Source organism: Macaca mulatta, chromosome 8, assembly GCF_049350105.2.
Source record: "Macaca mulatta isolate MMU2019108-1 chromosome 8, T2T-MMU8v2.0, whole genome shotgun sequence".
Taxonomy (NCBI): Eukaryota; Metazoa; Chordata; class Mammalia; order Primates; family Cercopithecidae; genus Macaca; species Macaca mulatta.
The window spans coordinates 152,896,424-152,910,611 of NC_133413.1; the positions used below are offsets into that span (position 1 = coordinate 152,896,424).

General features: G+C 64.7%; 1 protein-coding gene across 16 annotated transcripts in view; it reads left to right on the top strand.

Annotated features, from left to right (window-relative positions):
* The window catches only part of ADGRB1 (adhesion G protein-coupled receptor B1), a 96,155-nt gene extending 82,914 nt beyond the window's left edge, over positions 1-13,241 (top strand). For 5 of the 16 annotated variants that reach the window (XM_077944150.1, XM_077944148.1, XM_077944149.1 and 2 more), the window contains 7 exons: positions 1,032-1,203; positions 4,736-4,831; positions 7,176-7,215; positions 9,747-10,453; positions 11,667-11,702; positions 11,864-11,971; positions 12,454-13,241. In XM_077944150.1, coding sequence (XP_077800276.1) covers positions 1,032-1,203; positions 4,736-4,831; positions 7,176-7,215; positions 9,747-10,453; positions 11,667-11,702; positions 11,864-11,971; positions 12,454-12,651 — 1,357 coding nt within the window. In that variant the 3' untranslated portion in view covers positions 12,652-13,241. Of the gene's footprint in view, positions 1-1,031; positions 1,204-4,735; positions 4,832-7,175; positions 7,216-7,911; positions 8,047-9,746; positions 10,469-11,666; positions 11,703-11,836; positions 11,972-12,450 lie in introns of all 16 variants that reach the window. The other 11 variants (XM_077944143.1, XM_077944157.1, XM_077944155.1 and 8 more) reach the window with 7 other exon arrangements.
* Positions 13,242-14,188: the final 947 nt, after the last annotated feature.

A 14,188-nucleotide genomic window follows, 5' to 3' on the forward strand; every position in this document is an offset into this window, starting at 1 on the left:
GCTGGCCTCTGTCGGTGTCCCACAGCCCTGGGAAGCAGCTTGGTGTCCCCACTGTGAGGAGGAGAGCACAGGCTCAGAGGCCACCACAGAACCCAGTGGGTGGATGTGGGGAGGGGCCCAGGTCTTCACTGCTCCCAGCGAGGCTGGGCTGCAGGGGCAGGGGCGAGGGCTGCTGTGGGGCTCCTGGAGGACTCCCTGGGAGAGGGGGTGGCACTGAGGGGCAGAGGCAGCAGGACAGGTCTACAGGCAGGTGGCCGCTGGGGCTCAGGAGGCATGGGCGGAACTGGCCCGCGAAGAGGAGGAGGCGCCTGCCCGTCTGTCTGTTGTCGCCTGTCTCTGTCTCTCCTCTGCTCCTCCCCTGCTGGCTTTGTCCGTCCGTCTGTCCTCTATCTCATTCCCTCCAAGCTTCTCCCTCCCTCCAGGTCTCTGAGTTCTGGGCTCCACCCTCCCTCCCCACCATGGCCATCTTACTGTGCCCTTCAGGGCCTGGACCCCTCGCCTGGGGCCTGTGGGCTGTCTGAGGGTCCTGGACCAGGGGATCCTACTTGGCCCCCCCACACCAGCCAGCCCATCTCCCTCCAGCCTGTCTCCCCTCCCCTGTCACCTCCTAGACTGTCAGGAACCTGGATCTTCCCCAAAGAGCCCTTCCCCTTTGCCCAACTTCCCAGGACCTCCCTCCTGAGTCCCTGGGTCCCCTCAGAGACCTCGGGCTTAGAGGGGGTGCTGGGACCTCAGTGTTGACGGTGGGCTCCTCCCCAGCCTGGGGGATGGGCTCCAGAGGGAAGGGGCAGAGCGTGGGACAGGATTGGGGGAGCCCTAGGGAGGAGAGAGGGTGCAGACGCAGCCTGGGCGGTGGAGGACCCCTAGAGAGACTCACCCCAGAGAAGACGTACTGCTTGACCCAGGCCCCCAGAGACAGAGACGGGGCCTTAGGGCCGGGTCCCCACCAAGGCCTGGAGATGCAGGGTTCAGGGCAGGGTGTCCCTGGGGGCAGGGGCTGGGGCGGCAGCGCTGACGCCCTCCATCCCCAGGGCCTCCCTGTGGAGCTCCTGCGTGGTGCTGCCGCTGCTGGCGCTGACCTGGATGTCGGCCGTGCTCGCCGTCACCGACCGCCGCTCCGCCCTCTTCCAGATCCTCTTCGCCGTCTTCGACTCGCTGGAGGGCTTTGTCATCGTCATGGTGCACTGTATCCTCCGTAGAGAGGTGGGTGGGACAGCCTCTGTCGGGCCGGGTTCCTGTAGGGTCCTGGGGCTGCCGGGTGGCCTCCTCCTTCCCCGAGGACTTTGGCAGGGAGATTGTGGGTAGGCGCAGCGTCCGTGGCCCTGATGCATCTGCAGGCCTCGGTGGTCCACAGAGCAGGGTCTGCAGGTGAGCGTGTCCCCCCTACTGTCCCTGGGAGCGGCCCAGGCAGTGCAGCACCTTCCCAAGGATGCCCTGCACCTGGCTTAGGGGTGTGGAGGACGTGGGGCCCCCATCCTCAAGGGGCCCCATCCTCAAGGGGCCTACAGGAGCAAGGAAGCCAGCAGCAGAAGTAGACAGCTTCCAGGGCAATAGAGACTCCTGCTTCTGGCGTTTTCTGGATCTTTCCAGAAGGTGTCACTAGAAGGTTTTCACCAAACTACATCCCAGCTACCACCTGGTGGCCACAATCGGGATGCTCTTGCGGAGGCTGGAGTGTGGGAAAGCTGCATGTCGACCTCAGTGGACGAGGACACCAGCTTCCAGATCAGCACCAGAAGGGCGGAAGGCCCAGGAGCGGGGTGGCCACCTCCCTCTTCCTGGGTCCCCCTGGAGAGACCACAGAGGGACTATTGAAAAGTACACAGGTTCCCAAGGATGAAGAATTCGGGAGAAGCCGACAGCAGGGGAGCTGGCAGGTGGAGAAGCAGGATGAGAAGTGCGGCCCCAGCTGACTGGAGGCAGCTCAGGCCTTGGCCAGCTGTAGGGAGCCAGACAGAGGGTGGCAGGAGTGGGACCCGCCGCCTCCCCAGGATCTCTGGCAGCCACAGGAACGTCAGGCGTGGGTGCCCTGGTTTTCCAGGCCTTAGGTGGCAATTTCCATTCCAGCCTGGAAGGGCAGGGCTGCCCTGCTTGGCCTCCCCGGCCTGGGCCTCACTCTCTGGGCAGAGTGAACAGAGGGGCTCTGGCCTGGGGCAGCCGGCACAGCTGAAGATGGGGGTGCCACCTGGAAACAAGTGGGGAAGTGGACACGCTGAGCCTGGGTCACGTGTCAGCTCTGGCCTCCCAGACCCAAACCTCTGCGGGGAGGTGTGAACACCCCTCTCGAGGCAATCTGATTTCGAGGAAAGACAGGAGGAAGAGCCGGAGTTCTGATGTCCAGCAGTGAAACGGCTCTCATACCAGCCAGCCACCAGCTGGACAGTGCTCCACACTTACATCCCAGCGGCTCCTCATGAGGACAGCAGAGCTCCTGTTAGAGCTGTAACCCACCCAGACAAGCAGGAAAACAGCATGGGGACAGAGGCAGCCCAGGAAGGAGAAACCTCACTGACCCCTCCTTATCCTCACCTGGGAGAAGTTGCTCACCCTGGTGAGCAACACATGGGCCAGGCCCTGGCCCCAGCAATGAACTCATGTTAGTGAATCTCACAACACCTCCTAAAGCAGGTGCCATCTGCTCCGTTCCACAGACAGGACAGCTCCAGGGAGCTCATCACGGGAGCTTGTCACCATGGCTGGGATTTGAGGCCAGGCAGTTCTCTGAGGCCACACTCCTGGCCCTCAGCACCTGGCTTCTGTGAAACAAGAACAGTAGCCTATGAAAAAGGAACAAGAAGAGACTTGTGGAAATTAAAAACAGAGAGCAGCTCAAAACTCAGTAGAAGGAAAATGGAGGCAAAATGTTTCACAAAATAGAAAAGATGGAAGTTGGAGAGATTTCTCAAGCAACTAGGCGAATCCCCAAGGACCAACTGACCGGTGATGGGAGCTGCAAGGGAGACAGTGGAAAGGAGGAGCTCCAGGCAGGCAGAGCCCGGGGCCACCTGGAGCAGAGAGCTGGCGCTGGGGGTCTCAGATGTGCAAGAAGCCTCATGGTTGTCACATGGGGTCAGAGGAGGGGACCCGGCATGCTCCCATGGTGGCTGGGGACAGAGGACACCAGGGCCAGACTTCCCTGAAGCCCCCAGTGAGCTCCCAGCCCCTGCGTGTGGGTTGCATGCTGCAGGGCCTTCAAGGTCCTGCCCAGAGACGGCTTCCGCCTGGGCCTGGTAGCAAGGGGCCTCGAGCCCTACCCTGGTCCTCAGCCTCAGGGGTGGTGGCCAGGGCTGCAGGGCGCGCTGAGGAGGCTGGGCCAGGTGGAGGCCATGCCAGGCAGCCCAGCCGGCCCTGTGGCCTGGGACACTCCTGCGGATGGGCAAGTCAGTCCCTTGTCTACCAATGAAGCCGGGGCCTCCTGGGCTAAGGCTGGCTCGGGCGTTCCCGGAGAGGGTACTGGAGGGACTTGGGGAGCCCCAGCTCCTCTGCTCGCCCACAAAGAACACTTCCCTACTTACCTGTGGGACCGGGCACACGGTAGGTGCCCAGTAGGCATTTGCAGGGCAAGTCCGTGAGGGAGAGGATGGCAGGAAGGCACACCTGCCGTGGCGGCCTGGAGTCCTTAGCTGGTGTCCAGGGATCAGAGGCCAGCGAGACCCTGGCTTCCAGGCCTGGCCCTGCCTCTGACCAGCTGTGAAGCCATGGACAATTCTCTCGCCCACTCTGGGCCTCGGTCCCCATCTGCCTGATGAGAGGGGTGGGCTGGGTGTCCTCAGCCCCCCAGCAGCATGAAGCAGAGCACTGGGTGAGGGAACGGGGCCACAGGTCCGTGGTTGAGTGGGTAGGTAGGTGGGTGCCTGGAAACCAGGAGCCCCAGCTTGCCCTCTTTCTGCTTCTGCCAACTTCTATTTGGATGCCTCCTCCAGGAAGCCCTCTGTGTTTTCATGCCCCCCCACCCCCAAGGATTCCTTTATACACTGTTACCACTGGACGGAGTGTCAGTGTGCTGCCCAGAGCAGCCAGCAGGAGGTGGCTGCTGGCCCCAGGGGAGGGACAGTTGACATTCCTAGATGATGTCTTTACCTCCTTGGGAGCTCCCTGTCCATAAGCTCTGTGCTGGCCGCTGGGTAGGTCTTCCTCTGTAGCCCCTCCTACAGAGCCTGCTGCCGTCATCACCACTGTCCCCCCGAAGAGTGGGTGGCCGCGAAGGGTGAAATCCCCCTTGACAGAGTGTGCCGTTCCCAGTGGGGTGGCTGTGGGGAAGGGCCAGGCTCACGGTCCCTGGCACAGCACCGCACGCCCCCAGCGGACACTCCCAGGGCACTGAGGGCCAGGCTTTCCACTGGCTCAGAGGCGGCAACGACGCTAAGGCTGCTGGAGATGCAGGCCGGGCCCAGCGACATCTTTGGCCCGCCGCAGGTCATTGCAGGTTCTCTCAGGCGGACCCTGGCCCGAGGGCCTGCAGCAGCTCTCGGCGGCTGGGAGCTCGGTAGAGAGAATCTCAGGGGAGGGGTAGGCTCTTCCCTTCCTGGGGTCTCGTTTCCCCTTCTCCACGCAGTGGGTCATGACCCTGCAGACCAGAGGTGGCCCTGTGAGGAGGCCTCCCGCTGGGGGCCCTGCCCTTCCCCGAGACGCCCGCCCCCCCATCCCCCACCCCGGAGATGCTGCTCACCTGATCTGGAGCTGGCGCAGGGTAGGGGCGTGGCTACCACTGAGGTGCGCGGCTCTCCCTCCCCAGGTCCAGGACGCTGTGAAATGCCGTGTGGTTGACCGGCAGGAGGAGGGCAACGGGGACTCGGGAGGCTCCTTCCAGAACGGCCACGCACAGCTCATGGTAGGACTCGGGGCCCGGGGACTCAGGCTGCCCCACCCACCTTGTACCCCCGCCGGGTGCCTCCAGGCCCTCACCGTGCCCCAAGCTCCCCTAGGCCCCAGCAGCCCTGCTGAGAGGAGCTCTGAACCCAGTGTGCAGCTGGGGAAACTGAGGCTCGCCAAGTGGAACCCCTGGTCCGGGGTTTCCAGCTGGGAAGGGCTGAGCTGAGTTTGGAGGTCTCAGCGGAGGCTGCGTCCACCCCACACTCACCCCCGCTGGCAGCGGTGCCTGTCTGGCTGGACACCGCCCTCTGAGCATCCCAGCCCTCATCTCAAGGTCCCCATCCTCACGCCTCCCAGGCCCACCCTCATCACTCTCCATCCCCACCCAGGATTGTCCTGCTCAGCTGCCACCTAGGAGTCCAGCCTAGCCCGCCCATCCCCTGCCCCTACCCTGCGTATTCTCACCTGCTGCCTCCCTGGTGCTCCCTGGGTGCTGCCCAGGCCTCAGCCCCTGCAGGGGTGGTGGCCCTCCCTGGTGGCCCCTGGGCATCCTGCCTTCACCCTCTATGGGCTCTCTGCCCTCGCCCTGCCCGTCCTGGTGTCCTCAGCCCTGTGTTCTGCACCCCTGCTCCTGCCCGCGCCTGGGGCCCGCCCTCTCTACAGCACAGCATTCCCAGGACACGCACAGGCCCTGGGAGGGCGGCCCGAGTGGCGGCTCCTACATAAGGGCCCCCAGCAGCCCCCCATGGAGCCTCAACTCTTCACACCTTGACCTCAGCATCTTCTTCCTGCAGCCCTGTGCCCCCGGGGCCCAGCCAGGACCGTGGTGGGCTCTTAGTCACCAAGTCTGCTCCCACCCACACCCGTCACTAGACCTCCTGCCTCAGCACCCGGGGGCTGGCACACGGGGTGGAGCCGGGCCCCCTTCTCCACCCTCCAGGCCTCAGAACAACATCCACGCCCTGGCCTGGTGCTAAGCAGAACCCGCAGCTGTGCTGGTCTTGCTCCTGCCCCTGTGTCCTTCATACAAGCTTCCGCCCTAGGGGTTGCCCACCCTGCACACTCCCGTGGGTCCCCTCCTCCAGGGAGTCCTCCAAGCTTCCACCCCAGGGGTTGCCCACCCTGCACGCTCCCGTGGGTCCCTCCTCCAGGGAGTCCTCCCTGACTCTTGTCCTTTCGGGCCACCTCTTTGGGCTTAGGCCACACCCCAGGTGAACTCTGCACGGCTGGCATGCGGGAGGTGCTCCCAGGGTCCCGGGGTGCCTGGCCATCTCATGGTGGTTGTGAAGCTCACAGACAGATGGCATGTCCAGCCCTGGGTGAGGGTGAGGTCCTTTGGTGAGACGGCCACCTCGGCTCTCAGGTGACGTCCAGGCAGGCCCCTCACGGCTCCATGCCACAGTATCTCCATCGGCCAGGGCGCAGGTGTCCGCCAGTGGCTAGCTTGTCACTTTGGGACACAGCTTCCCCCCCCCCCGTGTTTCTCCTGGCCTGACCTCTGATCCCAGGGGGAAGATTTCGTTGTCTCCAGCCAACCCAACCCCTGCATTTGCAGGGAAGAAACCTCCAGGTTTTCGGTGAAGGGCAGGCCTGTCCCCTGGAGCCCCAGGGCCCCTGGAGAAGGACAGCCCCAGGCCTGGGCAGGCCCTGAGTTCCCTGAGGGTGGGCCTGGGCCGCCCACTGCTGCCTCCCCAGCTGACTGTCAGCCTGCTGTGGCTGCCTGAGGTGGTGGGTGCTGGCCTTGGCCCTGAATTGCATGTTTAACCCCCCTCCACCACCTCTCCCCAGCCCGTGGGTAGGACCCCCTTGGAGGGATGTGGGGGACCAAGGGTGAGAGTTCTGGTGCCACAGGCCCAGGCCTAGGGGGAGAGACGAGACCAGAGGAGGCGGGAGGTCCTCAGCTCCCCAGATGCCTTGCAGAGAGCACACGTGTGCTATACAGACAGGCTCACACACACGTACGTGCGTGCACGCACACAACCTCAGAAACACACAGAGCCACATACAGAGATATACACACACGTGCATGCACCAAACACTCAGACGCATTCTTTCACGTTTACAAACACATAAATCCACACGTAAACACGGGGACACAAATTCACCACTTTGATACACAGACATATCTATAAGCACGCATGCGCGCTCACACTCACACATGCATCCATCCAGAGACGCAAACGCCCGCCACACGGGCAAGCGCATAGGGAGGCGCGGTCGCCCACGTGGGCACTGGGCTGTGAACGTGGATGGGGGTTCCTTGGGGCAGCCGAAGCACCGTGGCCCTCCTGAGTGATCTGTGCACGCGTGCACACAGCCCCGCTCCCAGAGGCGCTCACCCTGCCCTGCCGTCTCTCCTACAGACCGACTTCGAGAAGGACGTGGATCTGGCCTGTAGATCAGGTGAGCGCCCGACAGGTGAGAGGACAGTGCCAGCCCGACCCCCTGCACGGCCCCACTCCATGCCTCCACCTGTGCATCACCCACATCACTCATCCCTGTCCACCCCTGCCGCCCCCACCCACACCCAGCCACACCATCAGGCCCACCCGGACCCAGGGGACCTGCCCTGGGGGCCCAGCCGAGGCAGCGACCTTGGCCACCTTGCCTCCCACCCCCGCCCACGCCCCAAGGCCGAAGGAGGGTCCACGGGGCATGATCAGAAGCTTCCAGAACACCGCCCTGGCATTCCTACTGGGTAGGTGCCCGTGTAGCCCCTGGCTGCCTCCCCTGCCCACCTGGCATCTCCTCTTCCTCTGTCGTGCCTCCAGCTTGGAGCACAGCCCCACCCCAGTGCCCCTCCCCCCACCCACCTCCTGCCTGCCCCCCTCTAGCACCTGTGTTCTGTGCCACCTTCATTTCCTCATTACCAGTCCCAGCAGGGGGAGAAGTGAGTGGGGCTTTCGGGCTAGGGCGACAATGGGGAGCAAGAGGAAGGCGGGGAGAAGGACCCACCATGGAGCCCTCGGCCGGTGCTGAGCTTCCTGGAACCAAGTGCAAAAAGGGAATGACTGCCCAATAAAGGAAGCTCTGCCGCCCATCCCCAAGCATCAGACTGGGAGGGTCTGTTTCTGCCCCCACCACTGTTCTATGAACCAGGTCCTGAGGCAGTGACAGGCGGTGGCTTTCTAGGCTGTGGAGAGGCCAATGGACCATGCACCCTCTGGTCATTTAGATATTTGAGGAGCACGTTCTCTAAAGACAGCCCTGGCAGAGGAGCTGGGACAGCCCCAGGTGGGGAGTGTGTGCTGGTACCAGTTGGGCCCCAGGAGGGCTTCCTGGTGGAGGTGACATCAGGGCTGGGCTGAATGGGAGCTGGACAAAAAGCACTTTCTGCCCCCTTGGGGTCTCCTGTGATCCAGTCCCACAGCCTCTCCATGGGGTGGCCCCGGGACTTGGAGCCTCAGGTGGCTTTGGTGTGTGGGGGCCTCTCTGGGCCCCTGATTCCCTCTCATTCGTGCGCTATGTGCGGTGCCTTCTGGATCGCATGCAGCTAGTGGATGCGCCATGAGCAACTGGTGCTGAGTGTCTGGGAGCTTCCTCAAAGGAGGAGGGTGGGCGGGGCACCAGCGAGGGGCCTGGGCCTGGGGGGAGCTTGGCTTTTATTCTGCCCTGAGCTGGGCAGATGCGAGGGAGGCATCCAGATCCCTCACATGCCAGGCACTCATTCTGCCTTGTGGGAAGCAAAGCGTGAGGTGTGGGGGAGGTCGGGAGCCCCAGGGTCTGTGCGGGGTGGGGCGGCCTTGGGGACGTGTGTCCTGAGAGTGCTGTGGCCGTCCGGGTGGGGCCTGTGGGTTGACGGGGAGGATGACGGGTTGCTCTCGGGTGGGGATGGTGGGGGCGGGGCTGAAGATGGGCGCAGGGTGTTGCTGTCCAGAGGGTGGAGGAGAGGACGGGGCCAGGAGCACAGCCTGCCGAGCTCTGAGGGGGAGAGGGAAGCCTGTGTTTGGGAGAGTGAGTGCCCCCTGGCAGGTACCCTGGGGCCTGTGTGCCTAGCAAGGTGGCTGAAGGGAGCAGCTGCTCAACACAGGCTGGATCCAGGGCTGGCTTGGTGTGTGGGTAACCGTCTGGCAGCCTGCACAGGGCAGGACACGGGCCGGGCCAGGCTTCCCAGGAAGGGTCCCAGGGTCTGGATCTTTGGAGACTGGGGCTTGGAGAAAGGAGGGATGTGGAGGGTGGACACCCCTCTGGCAGGGGCAGGTGGCTGGGTGAGGGTCAGCCTGGGGCTCTCTGCCAACCAGGAGGGGCTGGATTCATTGACAGGAGGTGGGGGGCAAACTGGAGCCCCACTCAGAGGTCAGGGCAGCTGGGGTCCTTACAGCTGACCAGAGACAGAATCGAGAGGTGTCTGGGGATGGGGACTTTTCTCCAGGGACTGGGAGGCCCTCAGGGCAGAGTGGGGAGGCTTGCAGGCCCCAGGGGCAGCAGTGCAGGAAGGGCTGTGACAGAGGGCCAGGGCCTCACGGCTGCACTCAGTACCACTGGGCTCCCCCACACTGTCCCCCAACCACACCGGGCCCAGGGCCATGGGCGTTGGGAGCACTGGGGTTCGGCTGGGCTCTGCCACAAGAACAGGCCATTCTGCCTGTGTCCCTGTGCTTCCGGGAGTTGAGGCCGCCCCCGCGTGCTCTTCTCAGTGCTGGGGAGGGCAGTGTGTGGGTGGCAGCCATTTGTCGTCTTGGGGCTGGCGGAGAGGGACACCCTGTGTGGCAGCCTCATCTGAGGACACAGGAACCCTAGGGGGTGCAGCACCAGGCCTGGGTAGGGTGGTACCTGCAGTCGGCCCTCAGATCGGGACCCAGCAGGACCTGGCCGGGGTCTCCCAGGAGGTGGCGGCCTCACAGGGCAGACTGGGCCGCTTTCCTGCTGGGGACCGTCCTACGCTGTCCTCACCCCCACACCTGTCCCCGCTGTCTCCCCCGCGGCCCCTGCAGTGCTGAACAAGGACATCGCGGCCTGCCGTACAGCCACCATCACGGGCACACTGAAGCGGCCGTCTCTGCCCGAGGAGGAGAAGCTGAAGCTGGCCCATGCCAAGGGGCCGCCCACCAATTTCAACAGCCTGCCGGCCAACGTGTCCAAGCTGCACCTGCACGGCTCACCCCGTTATCCCGGCGGGCCCCTGCCCGACTTCCCCAACCACTCACTGACCCTCAAGAGGGACAAGGCGCCCAAGTCCTCCTTCGTCGGTGACGGGGACATCTTCAAGAAGCTGGACTCGGAGCTGAGCCGGGCCCAGGAGAAGGCTCTGGACACGAGCTACGTGATCTTACCCACGGCCACGGCCACGCTGCGGCCCAAGCCCAAGGAGGAGCCCAAGTACAGCATCCACATTGACCAGATGCCGCAGACCCGCCTCATCCACCTCAGCACGGCACCCGAGGCCACCCTCCCTGCCCGCAGCCCGCCCTCCCGCCAGGCCCCCAGTGGCGGGCCCCCTGAGGCGCCCCCTGCCCAGCCCCCACCGCCCCCACCCCCACCTCCCCCACCTCCCCAGCAACCCCTGCCCCCACCGCCCAGTCTGGAGCCAGCACCCCCCAGCCTGGGGGAGCCCGGGGAGCCTGCGGCCCATCCGGGACCCAGCACGGGGCCCAGCACCAAGAACGAGAATGTCGCCACCTTGTCTGTGAGCTCCCTGGAGGTGAGGGGGGCAGGGGTGGGCTGCACCCCAGCCAGCGATGGCAGCAGCTGGGTCACCCCTGCTGGGTGGGACCCCCACGCCGTCAGCGGGGCGGACTGTGTTGGGACCCAGGCATGCTGGCTCTGCCTCCCAGCTGCACCCCCCACCCCTGGCCCTGCTGGGTGTGCTGAGTATGTCTGACATGTGGTCCCCACGCTAGGCTTGGCAGCGTGGTCTCACCCCGTTTCAAAGGGGCTCAGGGATCCACAGTCTGTACCCACGAAGCAGGACCTGCACCTGCACAGTCGCTAGTCCAGCCCGTGGGGCAGCCTGGCAGCACATACCTGCCTAGGTCAGCCTGGAGCCTGCAGCGGACCTGGCCTCAGTCGGCCCGCAGCATGTGGTTTTTGGGGGAGCCTGTCCCCACCACCTGGCTCCTGGCCTCTGGTGATGCTGCCCTGTGTCCCTGAGTTCTCTGTTGGGGGACCCAGCCATGTGGCCCCGAGTTCTCTGTCGGGGAGACCCAGGCATGTGTCCCTGAGTTCTGTCGGGGGACCCAACCATGTGGCCCTGAATTCTCTGTCGGGGGACCCAGCCATGTGGCCCCGAGTTCTCTTGTCGGGGGACCCAGCCATGTGTCCCTGAATTCTCTGTCGGGGAACCCAGCCATGTGGCCCCGAGTTCTCTGTCGGGGAGACCCAGGCATGTGTCCCTGAGTTCTGTCGGGGGACCCAGCCATGTGGCCCTGAATTCTCTGTCGGGGGACCCAGCCATGTGGCCCCGAGTTCTCTTGTCGGGGGACCCAGCCATGTGTCCCTGAATTTTCTGTCGGGGGACCCAGCCATGTGGCCCCGAGTTCTCTGTCGGGGAGACCCAGGCATGTGTCCCTGAGTTCTGTCGGGGGACCCAGCCATGTGTCCCTGAATTCTCTGTCGGGGAACCCAGCCATGTGGCCCCAAGTTCAGGTCTCCTTGATCCTGGGGAGTGAGTCGTGAGCAGGGGAGCTGAACACCCCAGCCCCGCCCTGGGGCTGCTCGCTGGCACCCAGCGCATAGCTGGAGGAGCTGCCTCCGTGCGTCCCCAGGCATGTCCCCCGGGTCTGGCCTGGTCCCTGAAGGCAGGGATGAGATGAGCAAGTCCCTGATGCCCTCAGTGTCAGGCAGGGAGAGGCGTGGACTTGTCAGGAGATTTTAGGGACCCTTGGCGAATGTTCACGAACCCCTTCTCCCTGCAGCGGCGGAAGTCTCGGTATGCAGAACTGGACTTTGAGGTGAGTCCTGGTGTCCCCCTCCCCCAGACACTTAGGGCCAGATGTGCTCTGAGCTCCCACACGGCCAGGCAGCTCCCCGGGAGCCAGGGGACGGGCGGGACGGGCGGGGCGGGCAGGGTGGGCTCCTGGCCCAGGACTCATTGTCCAGACCCTGCCTGCAGAAGATCATGCACACCCGGAAGCGGCACCAAGACATGTTCCAGGACCTGAACCGGAAGCTGCAGCACGCAGCGGAGAAGGACAAGGAGGTGCTGGGCCCGGACAGCAAGGTCTGAAGGGCAGGGAGGGGCGGGGTGGGGAGAGCCCTTAGGTCAAGCCTCGTCTCCCTTCTGCCCTGGCTTTGCCCACTTCATCCACTCATTCATTCATTCATTTGCCTGTCCCTGAGGGCCGGCCTGACCCTGCCATGCCAGACTCTGGAGGCCATGGCCATGCTGGGAGCTGAGCGGTCACGAGCCTGCTCCTGGGGCCAGGGGTCTGGATTAGGGTGGAGCCAATCCAGCGCAGGGCCCCCATAGCCTGACCCGACCATGGGGTTCACAACCTCTGCCAAGGCTGGGGAGAGGATCTGCGCCTGCCGCTGCCCAGCTGTGTTCTGGGCTCTTGTCCTGAAAGCCTCATCCTGTCCCCTGTCTGTCCCCCACCTCCCGTCCCTTCCTCACTGATTCGTGTCTGCCTCCTCCCCCCGCTCCTCGGGCTCATGGCTCTCCCTCCGGGCCCCACCCTCCTGCACTACTGGGCCACCCAGCAGCCAGAAAAGCAGCAGACGCCCAACAAGAGGCCTTGGGAGAGCCTCCGGAAAGCCCACGGGACGCCCACGTGGGTGAAGAAGGAGCTGGAGCCGCTGCAGCCGTCGCCGCTGGAGCTTCGCAGCGTGGAGTGGGAGAGGTCGGGCGCCACGATCCCGCTGGTGGGCCAGGACATCATTGACCTCCAGACCGAGGTCTGAGCGGGTGGGCGGCGGCCACGCACTGGGCCATGGAGGAGGGATGCTGCTCCGCCCGCTCCTGCCGCAGACGGGCACAGACACGCTCGCGGGCGGCGGGCCAGGCCCGCGCCCCGGCCTCAGGGCGCTCAGACGGCGGCCAGGCACAGGGCCCGCAGTGCTGGGACCAGAGCCAGATGCAGGACAGGAGGCAGCCCGGCCAGCGGGCACAGGGCACCAGAGGCTGAAGGTGACTCAGACTCTGCCCTCCTCGGGCCGAGGCCCGGCGGGCAGATGGGCAGACGGCTGTGGACCATGGACAGGCCCAGTGCGGCCAGCGTCCCAGGGTGCCCACCTGAGCTCCTGCTGCGGAGGACCAGCCTGCTTGGCCCGGCCGGCCTGGCACCGTTTTTTAAACACCCCCATCCCTTGGGAAGCAGCCAGCCCCCTACACCTTCCAGGGCCCTGGGCCCCTCCTAGACCCAGGTGGAGAGCACAGCCCTCCGACCCTCACGGCCCCCAGGGGCAGGACTGAGCCCCCTCCAGGAAGAAGCAGGGGGGAATCTATTTTTTCTCTCCTTTTCTTTTCTTCAATAAAAAGAATTAAAAACCCATGTCGTCTCTGTGTGGTCTCCCTCTGCGTGGCCCGGTGTCCTGGCCCAGCCCTGGCTGCTGGGGTGAAGTCCTGCCTGGCCTTGGTGTCCCCTCATCCCTGGGCCAGGAGGACTGGGGAGGCCACGTGGGCCCTGCAGCTCCTGCCTTGCCCTGGGCCTGGACGTCTGGGCCTTGGGCTCCCAGGCCAGCGGCCGTGTGGCTCCCAAGGCGTCCCCTCTCCCTGGGGCTCTGGGAACATTCAGGGAGCCCCAAGTGCTGGTGCCCTTGGCTCCCTCCTGACCCTTCTCAGCACATGAGCTTCACACAGCTCTGAGGCCCCTCAGTGGGGACACATTCGACTCTCCTTATTCCTTTAGTCATTTTCAGGAGGGACAGAATGAACACACCGATTCTTTAAAATAGTCTGACACAGTGGAAATTCATGTGGGGGCAGGGACTCCAAGGGAGGGAGGAAGCCTCCCTTTCAGTGCTCCCCCCTCCTTCCCGCCCACCTGGGGCCCTGCCCTTCTCTGCTCCTGCCTCTGCCCTGGGGCAGGCACAGTTCTGGGTCCCCTCTTCATTGCTGGGAGCACTTCCTGTCCCCAGGCCTGGGTCCTGTCTGCCCCGGGGGGGAATGGGGAGCACATGTGAACACTCCTAGGCCCTCCCCCACCAGCCCAAACGGAGGCCCCTCCTTCCCTGCACCCTCCTCCCACCCCAGGAGCTTTGAGATGCACGTCCTGCCTTCCTCTGTGTCTCCAGCAGGGGGCAGCCTGAGCCCCCGAAGGGAGGCTGGTTGGGGGAAGCCACAAGGCTGGCAGGGACAGTAGCGGGGAAGGAGGGGCCCCCCTCAGACTGTGCACTCCACCCTGCAGGGCCCCAGGACCAGGAGAAAATTGCACAGAGACTGGGCTGTGAGAGCAATGCCGCCCCAGGCTGCAGAGGGGGCTACAGCCTGGCATCCCCC